Raw genomic sequence first — 20,484 nt, 5'->3', positions numbered from 1 at the left:
CGAATGGCCTGGCGCTTATTCATATATTTGCAAATGTTTGTAACTAATACATCTGAATCTCTATTATCACGTAGGATTTAAGTATTTTTTGTTGACTTTGCTACAGTGTGCTGGAGTGCAAATCCCTTTTTTCTGTGTTCAGAGTTAAAGGCCATGCCTAACCCGGGCCGCAGCTGAGCCACCTGGAAGAGCCCAGCGCTGCCTGGGCCCGGCTACAAGTGACCTTGAGCTGGGGCTGGGCGGTGGCTGTGGGTCCCAGCGGCCGTGGCTGGAACAGTGAGTCCGCCATCTGCGACCCCGTGTTGTGCCTGTCTGGACCTCTGGGCCTGGTACGGGTGTCCCCTTAGCCCCGGGCCTGTCAGTTGTACACAGATATACAACTGTCGCATATGAAATGAATCAGCAGTGTCTCCTGGTGCTTCCTAGTCGCATTACATTGCGACTAAGATGCAAAAAAGAGACACCTGATGCTAGCAGAGTTGCATGGGACCTGGCAGCTCACTCATGCCAGGCATCTCCCGCTGCATGGTGTATTGAGGTTAGATTTATGAGGACACATGTGTGCTCATACACTGGTGCAGAGGATTCGAGGAAAGCCAGGTTAACATTTAATAGTACATTTGAAAATTAACATTTCTGGGCTTAATAGCCCTTTAAATCATCAAAGCCTAGGCTGAACACATACTATCTATTACTATACATTTGTTATTGCAAAACAAACTATCTGAAAATATATTTTATAAACTCATTACTTAGATTATATCAAGAGCATACTTGCGTATGTGAATAATGTCAAATACAGTAAATGAAAGGATCTACTTAGTGATTTTCATCCCAGGTGGCTTGTTTCAGATACAAGTCTGCTGAGTTGGGGCTAGTTGGAGGCTGCTTTATTCTGTCACATTTGACTTTACGTTTCTTTAATGTCATATAAAAATTAATTATAGCATTAGGATTTCCACCATGTACCTGACTAGAACACTTGTTCATGCTGCAAATTCTTGGGTCTAATATTCAAAAAATATTAGCAGAGAGCATGGATAAAGCCTTTAGTTATACAGTATGTATACAACAAATTAAAACTAAATTATAAGAAATACTATAAGTATTTACTTGCATGGTCACCCGAGAAAAAAACAAAAAAAACAAAAGAAAGAAAATCAAAAACAAAATTAAATATTTCCAAAGATTTTAAGCTTTGCAATTTTACAACTAATTAGGGCGTTTTTAAGTCCGTTTTACTCAGCTGGATCCATAAACGCCTTTCCAGTTATTTATTCTCTCATTACAATGTGAAGGTGATCTGTGGCAGGATATTGATTTCAGGTACTCTACAATAAACAGCAATGTAATATACCAGTCATAATTTTTCCTATTGCGCTACCATTTCAGAATCAATACATGTCTTAATTACAACAAATATCAGAAATCATAACAAGTCTTAAAATAAGGTAGGAGATAGAAATGTTCTTTTGTCTTGGAGCATACCTTAGAGAATCATTTTCCGCTAGATGAAAACATACTTATTGATCACATCATCTTATAGTCACAATCCAAGTCGAGTGTACACTGACTAGTTTATTTTAATGATTTAAACAGAAAAAACAACTACACCTAACACACCCAAATTTGTTAAATGTATGTCAGGAAACAGTGATGTAACCATATTTGCCTAGTCTACCGGAATATACAAGAGACTTCCAAATTTCAGGAAGTATTAGTGGACTCCTAGCAGAGTGGGGCACACTCTCAGATCACACTTCACTTTCTACTGAAGTGGGATGGGCCTTGATATCATAACGGGCCCACTCCCACTGCACAATGGCTATATTGGTTTATTGTGCTCATCCCTTGGACATCCCTTTTAGTATCTCCTAGAGAATACTCATCCAGAAAGTAGGCTAGTATGAACGGATAGTTGTTGTAAGTACCTGCAAGTTACAGATAATGATTGGGACTAAATGACAGTTATATTCAAAAACAACTATGAATACATTGGTGAACTACTGGGCCGAAATGAAGGTAGTCACAGACGCAGAGTGTTAAACCGAATACAAGAAAAGGGGGTGTAGCCCACAGCTAAATTTACCAAATGTATGCAGGAGCATATATTCAGATTTGTAGAACTATGGTGGCTTTCATCTAGGTCCCACCATCATTATCTATACACTACAGGCATATGTAACTGAGAGAGATATTGCACCCAGTTATAGAAAGTAGTGGTGGTCAGTGTAGGAACTCCATCTGAATGGGTAGAGATGGGCATTGTTTCCGTGGATGGACATTCACAACTAGATAAAAATGTTTACTAAGAGTCTCATGCCTATTTCAGATATTATATTACACAGAGATTACGTCTAATACAAAGCAGTTGTTTATTGCACATTATTTCTGCAATCTCGCTTGTACTTGTTCTGTTATTATGCAAGATTGTATTTTTTTAGGATTTGCAACCCCAAAATAGTCCAGCGCTGCAGTTTTATTGTACCTTACAAATAGGCCATGATGATTGTGATTAGTTTGTTTGCAGTGTCTCCAGCATTCTTTTCAGGTATATTAGTGGGCTAACTAGTACTAGTACAGTTTTCCATAACAGGGCTGAATGCAATTAGCCGCGAGTTTTGTGCTGTGAAGTCTTGCGTTATAGTAACACGCAGATCGCAGGATATTTTCATCACGTGCACTCCCTTGCAATTTCATTAGAAATGGAAAACTCAGGTATTGTGGCAAAGTCACACGTTCCACAATGTGCAACCTAGCTGAAGCCTATAAAAGAGTGGGGAAAATCATGTGAAGGCCAAACACAGAGGCAAATAAGGTAGCAGGACAGTGTAGAAGGCTGTAAGTGGTCATAAGAAAAGTATTGGAGGTAATTCAATGGTGTTGAATGGTTAATTTTTGAAATTTTGATAAATGATGGAATAATGAAAGCAACGTTTGTTGAATCAGCTGAATGTGCTAGAAGGACCAGAGCAAAGAGCGACACCCCAGGCAGGAATGAAGAACTGCACAAGCTGTGACAGGTGCAGGGTGCTAGAAAGAGCACTACATGCGCAGTACAGTATCTTGGCGATGTTGTACACAAATCATTGGTTATGTGTACAACACTGAATCTGGCCTTTAATATCTAACTGAATAACAAAAAGTCATGACTGCGGCTTTTGCCAAAAGTAAAAAGTTACACGCCCTAGTTCTTAGCTAACTGAATTTGGCCCTAACAGTAACATTAAAAAAATGTACCAGGACCGATGGCTATTTTCCACTCTCTCTTTATTTTTGACATTCTATTTTTATTTACTTACTTTAACAATGCAGAAGGAGTGAAAATATGTATTCCTGGTGTATTATCCCCCACACTCCTGCCTTATGTATGTTCTGGGAGAGCTGTAAAGTTCCATTCAAGATCAATCCCATCAACATCAGCTATTGCTGTTCTGGTGACAGGTAAGTTGAAACAGACATAAAACCAAGCAAATGTTATTTGGTTTTATGTAGATTCTTTTCAAAGTAGAATTATCAGTGTGAAATGAAACATTATATAATTTTGCACCTATTGAAAAGGGGCCAGTCAGTGATGGACACAAATAAGCCAGCGGGGCTTATTTAATAAAATAATGAACTGTAACTCCATCACGTTTCAAGCACAGCTTAAAAAAATGAAAATGAACATCACATAGTACTATGGTTTTTAATAAGCCCTAATGTACAAATATGAATTCCTATGTCAACTTGCATTAATCAATTTGGCATATCAAAATTGACAAGGTCAAACATCACTGATTTTTCTTTATTTCGACTTTGGAATTATTAAAGTGTTTTCATGTTTTCATCATAGTAGAGGTTATGTCTGAATTAATATGCAAAAAGCAAGATTCTTAGACAAAAGCAAACACGCTGAAAACCAATAATGGTAGGCAGCACTATAAATAGCTAATAGTGATGAAAAATCACAGTCATTTTACATATCAAATGCTGAGCCAGCAACCCTGTAATGGCCCTTATGGAAATTAACAAGCAAAGCATATGTCGGATGGTAAATTTTTCTTACTTAAGAAAATGTTAAAACCTAGACATGGTTATCCATTACCAGTGTCCACCACTGAGCGCAGATCAATGCGTCCATCTCGGTTCAAGGTATAAAATGGTAAGCTATTATTTTCTATATGGACGTGTCATAATAAATCTCTATTTGCCATAATCCATGTAAACCGCATGTCAGTTTGCACTTTGTACCTAAAAATGTTTTATTGATTGTGGATACGAGTTTCAAAGGCAGTACTGTGGGCTAATGGGTACAGTTTTTTTTGTCTGTGATGCTGTTAAAACGATCAGTCTTGTAAAAAAAAAAAAAAAAACAAAGGAAACTGGAGAGCACTGTTCTTCAAAGCACTTGAAAGCCCCTCTGAATTAATAGTACCCTTACTTTATTGTAAATGCTTGAAACTGCCAATATGAAATACAGATGGAACCAAGTGGCTTAACTGGCAAAGCCGAATAGCATAAGATGCAGTATGTAAATGGCAGATAATGTCTCATAAACAATATTGTATTACAATTCTGTCCTGATTAGGATTTGATCGAAAATCACATGTGTTCCTTGCGTGATTTACATCACTTGCAAAAATCACTAAGCACCATTTTTTTCCGGCAAACAAGACATGGTATAATTTTCATCAGCGAGCTCCTCCACGAAACAGCTATCGGAACTATTGCGTATTATTTATGTTGTCATTAGCTTGAGGAATAGGTCCTTCAGCTTTCTCCTCTAGTATCACAGAACAGGAAGACGAGCATAGGAATATTTATGACTGTGTACGAGGGTGCCCGCACAAACACATGCCAGGGTCTTCACTCCTCCCTGAAACACATTTCACCAGCTCATCCACCTTGTCATTACAACTAACCACTTCGTTTATTCAATTAGACACGCGCCGCTGTGAAAAGTCACCAGTTGTCAGGCAGCGGTGTTCAATATAATTTAAAGCTGGGAGATTGGTTCACCTTGTGGCATAAGGCAGGCTCATATTTTATTATTCATATGCATCTCCATTATTGCTGCAAACAGCAACATTTTCCCTGAGTCCTCATTCCACTCACATCTATTATGTGCTAGCGTTTAGTGCAAGCTGTATAGCAGCTCCTGAGAAATGTAAACTCTCACTGCTGTTAATCATGCAGATACATTTTGTGCATTTACAATACAAGGTCTACATTTTGATAAAACTGTTTGTATTATGTGATTGCTAGGATGATCTACAGCAGGGATGGGGAACCTCAGGCCCAGGGGCCGTATAAGGTCCCCGGAATCGTTTGGTCTGGCCCTTGGCGCTTTTTTCTGCTAGCCTCATCGGGTTATCAGGGTGCCTAGAATGGTACCCTGCAGCCAGAATCTATGCAGCAGTGCCACCTGAAGCACTACTCCTGCCCTTACAGCTCCCCAGAGCACCCTCAGGATGCTTCGGGCACTGCTGTAATCACTGGTGATTGTGGCCCCGCCCCCATGTGACATCATATGGAGGGGTTCTTGGTCTGCACCGGGCCTGCAAATAATTTTATATATATCGGCAGAAAAAAGGTTCCCCACCCCTGATCTACAGGGTTTTTACAAAAGAAATAGACAGATTATCAATTTATAAATTAACGACTATTTAAGATAACGACACAAACCATAAACAATTTCATAGAAAAACTGTGGAAGTTTTAACTACGAAAGGCCATGGTGACATAAGAAACATGAAATGCATCACATGGTCAGGCAAGATGGCCGCCAATGCTGTGGAAAAGGCGTTTTATTCTTCTCAAATAAAGTAAAATGGTTTCTGTTACAGATGTGTAACAACATTTTAGAACGCAATTTAGGAAATCACCACCGACTAGGGAATCCAACTACGATTGGCACAAGAAATGATAAACATCTGGATGTTTGTGTAAAGGTTTAAGCCCTGGACGACCGCGTGTATCTGATGAAAAAGTGGAGCGAGATCGTGTGTCTGGAGTTGAAAATTCCACAACCATCTGTTTGGACAATTTTGCGAGAAGCTGCTGCAAAAGACGCCTTACAAACTACAGTTATTGCAGAGCCTAAGTGACCAGGACAAATCACACGTTGTGATTTCTATGCAGAAATGCAGGAGCAGTGTGAAGGATTGAGCTCAGCAATGAGTGGACCTTCCACATCAGCAGGAAAGTTAACAAACAGAGCAGTGGTGTATGTGCGGGATTCCCGAAAGATAATGTCTTCTGTGGTATGTCCTGTAAAAAAGTCTACGGCTCTTTCTTTTTCCAAGAAAATAATGTAACGGGAGCTTTTTATCTCGAAATGCTTATTAATGGGTTGATGCCTCAACTGCATGAAGACGGAGACAACTTAATTTTTCAACAAGGTTGAGCATTGCCACCACAAAGTTACAAATGTCCTCTACGAAACACTTTGACAGCGCTGGATTGGCTGTGCAACATGTCTCTCAACTTGTTGGTCAGTATCCTAACCCTCCCCCTCTCCCTACCCCTAACCCTCCCACTAACCCCAGTACTTACCGACTGGATGCCGGCGCCAGGATTGTGAAAGGTTGTCGCGATTACGGCACCGGCATCCCATCTGTCGGGGTTATAATTATTACCCGTTCTAAAGTTCTCAGCTACTGTACATTCTGAGCAGGGATCTTGTTTGTTCCAAAACTGGGAAGCTTATGTCATTAACTAAGACTGGGACATGACTAGATGACAAAAAGTTCCCCAAAGCAAGAATGAACGCTATTCCCGTTCTATTATGAAAGTCCCTATTACTTTATCACCAAGCATAAATAAAAAGGGAGAACATTGAAGGCTAACAGTAGCACTTTGTGCTCACACTGCTCAAAATAAAATACTATGAGCACTGATTACAGGACCAGCTCTGAGCCATGATGTTGAGAGTCACAGGCTATCACCAACAGCAGTGGGTGTGCTATGTTCATCTATATACTAGGGATATTGGTGCATGTGGTACGGCACAGCCAAAGACCAAGTGCAAATGCATTAATCCTCTTTCTCAAAACTACAGAGATCAATACATTTGTCAATACATTTCAACAAATCAATAAATGCTCCTCTTAATAAATAACACAATAAATTCTGAATATAAAGTATGGGCAGTTTTATTAATTGTAGACCAGATATCTTGCTGCAGAAGAGAACGTGGTGATCATTGGTTCAAAACAATATTCCATTTAAGACACCAATGGAGTATGCCTCTAGTGGAGAGCAAAGACTAGATAACATATTCCTAAAAAAACAATGACCACTTCCAAAAACTGCAAAATGAGATTTAAAACAAAATAGTAACTAGAGCTGAGCGGATCGGTTTTGACTCGGATTTACCCGCAAAGTTCAGATCTCAAATGTCCGTGAAAAATTAAGTTTTGTCCATGAAAGATGACGTTTTGCCTTGATCTGAGATCCGAACTTGGTGGGAAGATCCGAGCCAAAACCAAACCTCTCATCTCTAATAGTAATATAAAGTTATGCTTTTGTCATGTAGAAATATCCTGTGCTGACAGAATCTCTCTGTAACTAAGTTGCCTTCTATGTGACAACCCAAGCCACATCTGCTTTGCACTGAAAGCCTTATTATATATGTTTAGGGTTTTCATATTGTTAAAAATAAGTGGATTGTCAATGTTTCTGCCAAGACGTAACATCTGCTATAGAAATGCATCAAATGACGTACCATTCTGGACATCCAAGACATGATGTTTATCCAAAGTCCAGCCACCCATATTGGAGGCGTCCAACTCATAGCCTTGCAAAACTGCTGTCCTTTTCTCCCAGAGAGTTAGGTCCAGGCACGATTCATATTCATACCCAACAGACACTGCAACACACAATGAGAAGGGGCACAAACTGTATGAATAACAAGATTTACAGAATGACTATACTTAATGCATGTTATCTATGTACAGCAGTTCCAATTAAATCCTTCAATTACATAATTACCGGCTGTGCTATTCTTACATACATTTGTTGTTTAATAAAAAATATAATTTAATACATTGGAATCCTCTTTAGAGGAGTAGGGAAACAAATCCCAGAGTGGAACCCACAGAGTACGGATCATGGGTAATTTGATTGTGCAAAAGGCAGCACTCGCACTGGATGATAATAATTTTAAATCCCTTGATTTCAATATTACTCTTAAAACAATTATTGAATTTTACTTAAAAGGAAAGGTGAAATAAATATTAGTGCAATGCATCAAGTTCAAAAATCAATATATGATGTATTGTTTTGATTATTTTTTACGGCTTCCACTACAATTTCTAATACTGGCTACAGGTGTGTATGCAGTAATTACCATAACCCAACTGCCTTATTAATTTGCTGCTCCTCTTCCAAACTGTTATCCTCTCCCTCCTACCTACAGAGAAAAAAATGAAGCTCCCTCTGCTGTAACTAGTGGTGCACACGGCAGAAGCTGGGACCAGGGGAGTAGCGAGGGTGGTTCCGGTGGAGCATAAGCTCCGGGCGCCAAAATGGACAGAGGGCGCCATTTAGGGTTATGGGCACTACTCAGTGTGACACATCTGAGGTAAAGTCCTAAACTTCAATTATAAGGTATGAGATTAAACAAAGTCACTGCTTTGCTATTTAAAGTAATGAGGTGTTCCCAGGCATAACCACAAAGTGTTATTTGAAAGGTCTTTTAAAAAATATTAAGAGACCTGAAATAATATTAATGGTGGCAGACAGAACATGACATGGTTAGTAGTCATACTTGCCTACTTTTGGAAAAGCATTTCAGGGAGATTGTGAAAGCAGCACCTATGAGCGCAGCGGTAAAGTGAGCGTGTACTGCTACATCTGAGAGGCGTGTCATAAAATTGATTTACTTCCACATATAAATGTGCCCCAAAGCAGTTAGTAAGATCTACTTGTTGATGAAAACACACTGATACTTCTCAGAAAATACATGTAACCATAGGGATCATTGTGCCTTATATAACCAATGCAGGGAAATTATACTAATGATCCCATTTAAATGCATATATCTCTGTTTTTTCTTTTATACAACAGCTACATAATGGGGGTAAGGTGAAATGAGGGAGATTGGTAGACTCTTCAGGGAGACAGGGAGATTGCTGCTATTTCAGGGAGTCTCCCTGACAATGAGGGAGAGTTGGCAAGTATGTTAGTAGTACTCACATTAATATAGGTGCAGTGGCGTATCTATAATGGGTGCAGTGTGTGCGGGGCACATGGGCCCACACTGCACCCATATTATTTTAGACTTACCTGTCCATGGTCCCACGTCGGGTGTCTGCGCTGCTCAGAACACCGGAAAATAGCTGCCGCCACCATATTTCCAGTGTTCTGCGCATGCGCAGTAGACTCCGGGCACTAGAGTGTGCCCGGAGTCTACTGTGCATGCACAGAATGCCGGAAAAATGGCCGCCACGGCCATTTTCTGGTGTTCTGCGCATGCGCAGTAGACTCCGGGCATACTCTAGTGCCTGGAGTCTACTAAGGCTCCGGTGGCTGGCTAGCCGCGTCAGTCGACTGCCGGCCACCGGGGAGAGAGGAGGGGGCCCCGCACAGGGAGTGCACATGATCCCCCCATCTCTTAAGACGCCCCTGTATAGGTGCAATGTATATTTGCGAAGCAGGAGCATAGCTGAGAACGGAGCTTCCCAGAGTTGTTCCCACTCCAGTGATAGCTGCTTGGGGCAGTAATTGCAGTCATAAGCTGTGCACCCTGTGTAATTTCACTCTTGCACATATATTTTGTCAATTTAAGATAAATGATCAGAATATATAATGCAATCTCCTCCATTGACTAATAACAATGATTCAGAGGAGATAAGTCAGATCCTAGGTGCTATACATAAATAAAGCAGTGCCAAAGGAGCTACCCCTTAATGTCAGATAGTGCATCACTGAAGCATTCTATTCCACCAATGGGAACTCAATGCCCAGCGTGATACTGCCACTGTTTGCTGTTTTTCCTCTTCACTTAAGTATCCCCCTGCAGGCTGGCCAGACCCCACTGGCACAGTTGAGTACAGGGAGGGGGCGCTATGACATGCACTTTCTCCGGGCGACATGATTCCACACTAATCCTCTGGCTGGGACTGACACATGGAAGTGGCCATGAGTGGTATGTAGATGTGTACAATTGGAAGTCAGTGCTGGGCAGGATAACTGGAATTCATTGCTCGCCGAATAGATTTTTAGATGTTGGTTGTTAGGGGGCAGAAACATAAATAAGAGAAATCCACATGCCACACTGCGGTAAGGTGCCTGGAAAGTGTACCAAGCTGCAAGGTAACATTTTCTAAACTATTAATAATCACAATTGCAGGTAGAATCAGAAACTAAATTTCAGGGGCTTTAAAGATAAGTACAACTGGAGGAAGCGTCTATCATTTCCCTCCATCAAGACTCCACCTTTTGTTTAGGGCTCAATGATAAAAAGAATGTATTGGGCCACACAGTCTACATTTCTAAGCTCTGGGTAAAATTCTGGAGATATATGTGCATAAATAAGCTAAAACCTTGGCTTATGTCTAGGTTCTAACACATGTAATTGCTCAAATTATAAGGAAATAGCTACATTTGGTATTAACAAGAACACTTTTTTGGATCACACAATATCCATACTGCAAATTGACTACATTTGTCTCATTTCTCAAACCGAAAGAGAGATAGGAATCTGCACTTACTATACGACCTACTTACTGTAAGACCTCACCGTAAGGCTAGCTTACTACATACAGCAACAAATCAGACATTTATTTATTTTTCATAGTGAAAAACAATGGAATAAAGTGTCTTATTGGTCACTATGGTTTGAGGAAATATTGCACCTAAATGTAGTGTTAGGAAAGGAGCCCCTGAGTGGGATAATATAGGATGAGAACTTTCTTTACTCTTTAAACCAGGATATATTTCATGAACAGTAGCTATCTGATCTACTATGCAGAATGATTGGCATCAAACACCACAGAGTTTCCACACCTGACTTATTTCTCTTTAATATACAATTATTCTTTAAGGAAAGCAGTGCTACAGATGTGTCCTCATACAGCAAGCCTCGATACAGTATTGCCATGTGGCGCATGGGAGTCACACCAAGCAATGTAGCATAGAGACTTTTTCTTTACATTCTTATCTTATTCGCACCACAGATGCAGCAAAACACCGCTCACACTGTACCAGAGACGCTGGGCTGCAACTTCAACTGCATAGGAATCTGATACATAAAGTCATTGGTCTGATTGTTTGTTTCTCCTTCTCTCTGTCCGGTTATGCATTGGGATAACCCTGCACTGATTTGGATGAAACCAACGCGAGGTGGCCCAGTTGGATCCTGGCGAGGTTGGTGTATGCAAGCATAACATTGGATCCCAGAAGACATACTAGAGGGTTGAGGTCCCAGTCGGACCACCCGATGGTGTACACTGGGACAATGGATGATTGGATTTGGATGAAAACTTCACAGAGGGGTGGTAATTGGTCTGGGATGCCCAATGGAGTGGTTGGAGTTCCAGTCGGACCTCACGGCGGAGTGTGCCAGGCAGAACTTGACCCGGGGAGCCTGTTCTGGGTCGTCTACTGTTGGATTTGGATGACATCATATAATAATAATAATTAATAACTGAAGATTTTAACCCAGGCAACGCCGGGCACTTCAGCTAGTAACATATAAATATGTACAAAGTCGCAGATGAAGCACAACAGAACTTGGCATGAAAAAAGGCTGCGGCTGCTGCTTCACAGCACTACATATAATGATTCTGACTTATTCGCACACAGATGTACAAGTGATGCATATCAAATGAATCAGTGCAGCCTCGTTAAGTGGTTTTGCCACATCCAATGATTTAATTTTTGTGACTATGATACACATTCGTGCATGAAAAGATGCTCAGCGCAAGCCGAATCGCACGGGACCTGGCGCGCCCAGAAGGGCTGCTTGGCATGACTACGGCAATAGTGTATTAGGACACATCTGCTCCACTTAGCTCTTCAATTGTAGCACAAAGCCACTAAAAGACGAGAGTATTTGTTTTATGTGGTGCACTTTGGGCCAAATAACAGATTACAAAATATCCTTATTGGGTTCAAGTTAAACATTTTAATATATCATAAAATGATCCCAATAAAAGTGAAATATTACAAAAGATGGTAGAATTGTGAAAATAAATAAATGAATGGCATGATTGGCATGTAGGGTTCCCCAGCAAAGGGGTTTTCTGTGGCTTGAAAAGCAATGCCTAAATTAAATGGGCATGATTCTGAATCAGATGCGATGACGATATTCACTTAAATGGTTAATATTTTCAACCGCACATACAGTACATAGAAGTCGCATAAAAGTCACACAGTGCAAGCGTCAAACGCTGCGTACAAAGTTGCAGTATTGATTGAGACGCACAAACTAGGAAATGTATTGTAAATGTAATTGGTGTTCCTGGGCAACGTCAGGGAGGTGGTTATTCACAGAGGCAGATGGTCTGTCTTACGCGCAGGTAATGGTACCATCGCGAGTGTGTCGCAGAAGTGGTTGCGGACTAAGACGCGCAATCGCTTACATTGAAGGCCATACTCTAATGGATAATCTGCAACTAGCTTTGGGCCGTGCATGTTTCACTGGTGCAACCGATGTTCCTTCTATAGACACATCAAGCGATACTGTATTTCAGCATCTAAAGACATTGAAAGTGGGCATCTCAGCCCTTGCACATGCAGACGCATGGCTGTACACCAGGGAAGGGCTTGTACCAGTATTAGCATAAAGTCACAGACCTGACTGCGGCAAAAGACCCAGACACCACTGTGTCCGACTCAGAATTAGGCCCGATGTGTTTGATATGAAAATGTCCTATCTTAACCCGCACAGTGCTGCCACCCAGGACGCAATATTGCCCTCCCTTGCGACACCTGGGTCAGTTTTTTGGAGATGCATCGAGATGTGCCCTTTCTTGATCTCCCTCCTCAGTAAATAGTATAGCAGAGCTCCTGTTGGTGAGTGTAGAAGCATGCGATGGTCATATTTGCGTCACAAGCCGCCGCGTCTTGTTGGACGATGGTGCTCCTGACAGTTCCCTTATGCCGGTTGCTGAGAAATGGAGACGCCGCACTGTCAACCTATGATATCCTCTCTCCGGGCCTATGTCATCTCTGCCTGGACTGGATTGGTTGTTCTTCCTGTTTTCTTTTCTGCTGATAGCGTCATACACGTGTTTCCTGTTCTATAGCGTTGGTCTTGTGCTGTGTTGCTTCCAGCTTCTCCATTTCCGAGTCTGCCTAGTCCTGTGCCATATAACATATCGGCGGCACAGTCCGCACTACAGCGTCTGAGGTTCCAGTCTGTTATCGTGGCTTTCTCCGCTGTAGAGTGCTTCCAGTATCCTGATATTGTACCACCATCTGGTGGTATCTGCCGTACAACAGCATCCGAGGGTCTCAGCCAACATCACGTACCGCCGCTGTTTGGGGAATCATCAGTTTCCTGTGGCTGTGTTACCAGCTGGCAGCATTCATTATGCAGCAGCATCACAGTGGACTTTGTTTCCAGATCAACTATCTCCGCTGCTTGCGCCTTTAGTCATCACAAGCACCTCCAGCCCTCAAACCTGTGACGTGTCCACCAGGGCACCATCTTGCCAAGCACTTGCAGCCCTCAAGGCTGTGACGTGTCCACCAGGGCACCATCTTGCCAAGCACCTCCAGCCCTCAAGGCTGTTACGTGTCCACCAGGGCCCCATCTTGCCAAGTACCTCCAGCCCTCAAAGCTGTGACGTAACCGCCAGATCTCTCCCTTGTCTGACATTGCTCACCTTGAGCCACGACTGCTTGGACTATCTGCTGAACCCATCGCTCCTTTACCTTCAGTGCAAATGCCTGTCTTGGTTGTGGACCTCCCAGAGGCCTCACCCACCATCAACCTTGGTCTACAACTGCGCCATCCACTGGTTGATCCTATCGCCCTTATATCCTTTATCTTCCTGTCTCCATTTGTAGTGAATCTCCCTGGGATTCTTAACAATTTGTCTGTAACTCATTATCACTGGGCAGCTGAGGAAATCTCTGTACAGCAGGGTTCCAGATCTAAGGCCTGCAATAGGAGATAGGCACAGTCTTCTGTGGTGTGATTTCATTCTTTTTGTTATGATGTAGCATATAATGAACAATTTATCTACAAACTTCATTCAGTTATTAAACATATTCCACATTGTAAGACAGCTGATATGACTGATGATTTCCAGCACAAACACCTTGAATCCTGTAACATCTCATGTGATGTATTGCAGCTACCCTGCAGTGTTTTTACATCTTTCCTCTGGTTGTCATGAGCTGTGCCAGCCTCGCCATCTCTCTCACCTGCTGTTTCTGCCAGGATATGTCTCCATTGCTCCAGGACACAGGTTGTGCAACGCTTCACACCCCAATCAACTGGGACTGCAGTTTGTTCCTTAATGATTGGAGCAGGGATCCTCATGTTTAAAATCTGCCTTGTATGTTTTATCTGTTTCTTCACGCCAATATTAATCTGAGTTTTATAAAGCTCTTCAGTTCTTCACACCGTTATGTTGCTTCATTACCTCTGTGATTACTTCATTGCCTTTCTATCTACCATAACCCTCCGGGATCAGCTGCTGCAGCACTATATATTGTCTAAGGGCTTGTACAGATGGACAGTTTTGCTGCATGTCTTCCGCTCACCATATGCCAAACAGGATTCAGCTGCCTCAAAAAAGTAGGGATCATTGGTCTCTGTGACAGCTGGAGGGGTACACATGGTTGTTGCTGAAAACTGAAAATGGGATGGATCATATTTTGTTTTTCTTTAGGCCCATCTTTTGCCTGGGTGACACCTGCCCATATTATAAGGTTAGCATGACACAAGATGTCCCACAGAAATTCTGTTGTAAGTGTACCGCAGGGGCACAGCGGTGCAGTGACCCCTTTAGTCTGACCAGTTAAACTCAAAATAACAGTTTAGTAGAAGTACTTTAGAAAACATATTAAACACAAATTAGAAGGAGTACCTTTCAAACATTTAAAGACAAGAGGTTACTGGCCAAACATTTACACTTCTGAGTTTCAAATTTAGGGCGTGACTGGACTAACTATAAGGGGTACTTAAGAAAAAATGAGAGGGCAATTGGTGCTTATTTGCCATATATGTTACCCCCAACATTGCAGGATAATTGCAGAATTTCTATTACTATGGAACTTTCCTCTCAGTCTACTTTGACAGAAAAATAATTTTTCACCAGTGGTTGAGATTAAAATTCAATGTGTAATTACTATATATAATCCATTTATTATTTCCAAAAGAATATTATTTTGTTTTGTTTTGTCCCGTTTTAGAGCAGTAGGAAGTACATTTTCCTGTGGGTGGGGTACATAATGTTGACATTCAGAAAGTTGAAACCTGAATGTCGAAATGTCAACAAATGTGCATTTTTTTTTTTTATATTTCAGCCCTAACCCTAACTGCAACCTAACCCTGCCGTGAAGCAGTCGGGAAGCCAACAGACAGAATCCTGACTGCCAGCTCCCGACTGTCTAATCCTGGCAAGGGTTAAATGACAGGCGTTGAGATCACGACGCCTGTCATTTTACCTATGCCGGGAGCCCGACACGGACAACCGGATTGAAGGTAAGCTGGGCGCTGGACACGGACAACCGGGGAGGGTTAGGGGTTCCCGGGGGGGAGACGGACGGGACTAAGGGTTAGGCACCCCCCCAAGAGGTTAGTGTTAGGCTAGGGGAAGGGGGGGTTAGGGTTAGGCACCCCCACAGGAGACTTAGGGCTAGGCTGCGGGGAATGGGGGTTAGGTTTGGGCACTTAGAGGGGGGTTAGGGTCAGGCACTTGGGCGGGAGATTAGGGTTAGGCATCCCTAAAGGAGGGTTAGGGTGTGGAATTAGGTTAGTTTATACTTACCTTAAGATGCTCGGGATTTCCACCTCTGCCGGGCTGCCGCTGTCAGCCAGCAGTAAATCATACCGATCCCCCCTGACCCCTGCCTAACTGCAGCCTAACGCTAACCTCCACCTAACTGCAATTTAACCCTAACCTCTGCTTAAATGCAGCCTAACCTCCACCTAACTGCAACCTAACCCTAACCTCTGCCTAACTGCAACCTAACCCTAACCTCCGCCTAAATGCAGCCTAACCTTAACCTCCGCCTAAACTCTGCCTAACCCTAACCTCAGCCTAACCCTAACCTAAGCCTAGCTGCAGTCTAACCCTAACCTTCGCCTAAAACCAACCTAACCCTAACCTCTGCCTAACTGCAACCTAACCCAAACCTCTGCCTAACTGCAACCTAACCCTAACCTCTGCCTAACTGCAACCTAACCCAAACCTCTGCCTAACTGCAGCCTAACCCTAAACTCGGCCTAACTGCAACCTAACCCTAACCTCCGCCTAACTGCAGCCTAAGCCTAACCTCCGCCTAATTGCAACATAACATCGGCCGAACTGCAGTCTAACCCTAGCCTTCGCCTAACTGCAACCTTACCCTAAACCTAATTTTCACTATTGACATTTATGCCATGACGTCGTTCACAGTCGGCCCTGCAGCACAGCCGATGCCGATATACATCTTGCATGTATATCAACGTTGATCACCTATATCCTAGCCGCAGGAACCGTCGACAAATTTAAATCCCCCCCAGTTGTCAAGGCATAGCGAGCATCCGATTGGTAATTGTGTATAACTTAAGAAATCGCCCGCTCGGTCGCCGGGACCCTGGGTCACTTAAGTATACACCTAGCTTAAGAGTAGCTCCAATATTATTCCCCACCTGAATTCATCTTTTCTTGAGTCAATGAACCCTTGATAGCCATGGGTATGTCACTATCAGTTTATAAGCAAACCTCATTGACGTAAGGAACATAATGAAGGAGCCCAGGGTTACACAGTTGTTTCAGACCACATATGTTGTTGTGTTAGCTCTGTTAGTAGGCTGCAAGCCACAATCCTGACACTGGGGCAAATCCTACAACTTGTGGGAGCTGGTGCCATTCCAGTGAAATAGTCACTACAGGTAGATCTAAAATGGCAATTCATTTAAAGACAAAACCAACCTGGTTATATTTTATAAACTAGTTCTATACCATGTACTTGAGAGACCGTGACACATAATTCTCCAACACCAAACACCAAATTAGATATCACTGTAAAATTTTAAGTGCTGTTTAAAAGTAGATACAATTACATAAATAAAAAAAAACTAGACTTCCTTTTAAATAAATCAAACAGTATAAAGAAATATTTCTATATAAAATATAACAGAACACACATACCAACAGCTTCCGACAATCCGTAAACTTTTTGGTTATAGGCATCGGTCTTATCCCATATGAAGGTGTATGAAAGATTAGGGGATGCTGGGAACCATTTTTGGAAAAGTCTTCCAACCACTGCGACCATGAGATGAACTTTCATTAGATTGAACGGTATTACAGCATGGGTCATTGTAATTTTAAGAACAGATTTATAGCCTGCAGCTCTTGAACTCAAATAGGATAATTTCAAATCTGTTCCTGGAATGGTGGTCTCTTCATGCAGCACCTAGTGTTTAAATAGGTATAAAAACTGGTATTAAAATAGATGTAGAAACATTGCAAACACATTATTATTATTATTATTATTATTATTATTATTATTATTATTATTATTATTATTATTATAGCATTGTGATCATTGGATTACCATTGTTAGTAAGTGATGGACTAGCACAGTGTTTCTGAAACTGAGTCCTCAGGGATCTCTAACATCGTGTGTTTTCAAGGTAGCCTCAGGAATGATTAATACCACCTGTACATCTATTATGTTAGTCAATTTACACTCCTGTGCTCCAGCTAATGACCTGGAAAACATGCAATGCTAGGGTTCCATGACGACCATGTTTAGCGCTGTTCTGATAGTCCAGTGTTTCTCAAGGTCCCCTCTCTCTCATGACTAAAGTAATAAATGAGACTATATCAAACAGTATTTTAGAAGAAATATAAAAAAGTTTTATGTAATAAAGAAAGTGAATGCAAAGTGGTAGCAGGTTGCAGTCTGGATCCACAGGCAATATGCGCATGCACGGCCATAAAATAGATCAGACACTGCAGTCCCCGTAGCAGGCCAAGAGGGCATGGTAGCGAGGGAAAAAGAGGGACTGCAAATGAAATCAGTGATTTTTCTTGGGTATCCCTCTTCTTCAATAGGAGGAAACAGTGACAGATAACTATATATATATATATATATATATATATATATATATATAAAAAAAAAAACATTTTATATTGTGTCTCTTTAAATTTGTTGACCTGGGATATATGTTAGTGTATAGGCCTAGCCAGGAAGTGGACCTGAGCAGCCATTTTGTTTGGCACACTCAATATTGGGAGTAGCGCTAGTATGACTCATCACTGTAAATTATGCCAAATGGTTTTAGCTACGGGAAGAACTTATCTCCTCTATAAAGCTGTCGGTTTTGATGATGTTCCAATGCATGTGATATATGTGTATTATCAAACTCGGCTTAGTTACTTATTGCTTTTCTTTTCATGTAGAGGATACATAAAAGGCTCCTACACATTGCTTGCTCTGTTATCGCTGCTCTGTTGCAAAAGGTTTGGCTTTTCCAAATGGGAAACTGACAGACATTTTAACTACAGTTTGATGATTGAAGGTTCTGTGCAGTCATTAGTCATGGAGATTTCAGACTTTTACGTACTCAGATCTGGCAACTAAAGCAATCACCTTTATTTCACTTCGAGCCGCAATGACAGGATTACAATCTATAATAAGATTCCTACACAAAGAAGACTAGCATTTAGAGTTGCTAAGCCACCGAGCACTGCTCATTTGATATGCATAGCCAAGTGCTGAAAATAAGAATTGGGAGGATTCCCATGGGAGAGATTTCAAACATTCCTTTTTATTGGAATATTTTGGCAGGGAGAGTCTGCTTTCCTATGTAATTCTCACATTTTATTACAAAGCATTTTCATTTGACAGGTTTTCATCTCACGGATGGATCTTAAATAAAACAGCTGCCTGTATTCTGCAGATTTCTCATACAGGGGTTAAAAATAAATAAATACATAAATAAATAGTAAAATAATAATAATATTTATAATACATAAATAATGCCCCCTTCCCAAAGAAAAGAAACTAGTAAAATTTATAGGAACATGTTGATAATAAAAGCAAGTGTAAAACAAGCACATACCTTTCATAACACACAGCACAAAGATTTATTTTTTTTATTATATTTTTACGGGGATAGTGGGGAATAATTACAAGTTGCCCCTTAGGGCAATCCCAAGATATTGACATTTGTATTTTGTTAACAATTTTGCATATATATGGCAAAGGAGTATTTAAAATGTTTAAGGGGCAGATTCAGTTACCCTGTGGCTAATTGTCAGCCCTGTGCTGTATTCAATTAAACGCCACATCCCCATGGGTTAAGCGCCAGTGTGTGCACTTAACGCAGATTTTTCCTCTCAACCTCAGGAACTGTGAGGATAAATCCACATTAAATGCACCCTCTGCGGCTTAAGACACAGGGAAACCCATAGATTCCATCACTTAACGCGGAATTTCTGAGTTAATGCGCACTATCCACAGGTATACCGCGCTGGAAAATGGACTAATAATTTTATTGGTCTGGGTGTTAAACCCGGAGCTTTACCTGAGCGGTAAACACTGCGTTTAATTAAATATGCCCCTAAATATGACATTATAACCAAGGTCAACAAGCATTTCCTGATGGCAATTGTAGAGTGAATACAAAGATCTGTTTACACAACTGGCGTGCTTAGATGTGCCTGCCCTAAGCAGTGAAGTGTCCTTGGAAATTTTTAATTACTGGCCACTATGCAAATGTGTGGTAATCCATAGTAATGATCTAACTCTAGTTAGACAACAAAGCAAACATCTTTAATTGCCACGGGTTACTGTATACTACCATGTAAGAATCTGTGCACTTATAGAGATAAACTATTGCATACATTCATAATGGAAACCAGTATTGTTTCCATAGACACATGTGTTTCTGATAAGATTGTGCAAAGTTGTGCACCTCTGCTGTGTTTCCTCAATGTCATGTTCATGTCCAAAAAAGCTTTGACATGAAAGATAAAATTTTCATTTTAGTGCTTTGATCTTTTTGCAAAATTATTGTTTTTCAAAAGAAAAGAGAAAAGGAGTCTGTAATGTGTGCACAGAGATAAAATCTAACTTATTAGTTTATTTTTAAAAATCCATAAATCATCTCAATATGCAGTGAAATGTGGTTAAAGGGACATAATATAGAGATTGTGTACAAGATAAGAAAAATGTGAATTAAACATAAATTAAACTAATATCAGTTGTGTGCCTCTAATTCATCTTCTATTAATGTTGTGTCAGTTAATATGAGTTAATGATCTGTCAGAAATAACAGTTAATTTATATTTAAGTTGGAGTCACCTAGTTTATAATACTGTA

General features: G+C 41.1%; 1 protein-coding gene across 1 annotated transcript in view; it reads right to left on the bottom strand.

The window, feature by feature from the left end:
• The window catches only part of TENM3 (teneurin transmembrane protein 3), a 776,836-nt gene that overhangs the window by 92,055 nt on the left and 664,297 nt on the right, over window positions 1–20,484 (bottom strand). Inside the window, exons 18-19 of the mRNA XM_088446965.1 lie at window positions 17,301–17,568; window positions 7,709–7,852 (exon numbers count right to left, since the gene is read on the bottom strand). Of these exons, the coding sequence (XP_088303091.1) occupies window positions 7,709–7,852; window positions 17,301–17,568 (412 nt within the window). The remainder of the gene's footprint in view (window positions 1–7,708; window positions 7,853–17,300; window positions 17,569–20,484) is intronic.

This window comes from Taudactylus pleione, unplaced genomic scaffold (genome assembly GCF_031769625.1).
Source record: "Taudactylus pleione unplaced genomic scaffold, aTauple2 ptg000408l, whole genome shotgun sequence".
Taxonomy (NCBI): domain Eukaryota; kingdom Metazoa; phylum Chordata; class Amphibia; order Anura; family Myobatrachidae; genus Taudactylus; species Taudactylus pleione.
The sequence above is the reverse complement of the archived record's forward strand: the minus strand, read 5'-3'. Positions and strand labels throughout refer to the sequence as shown.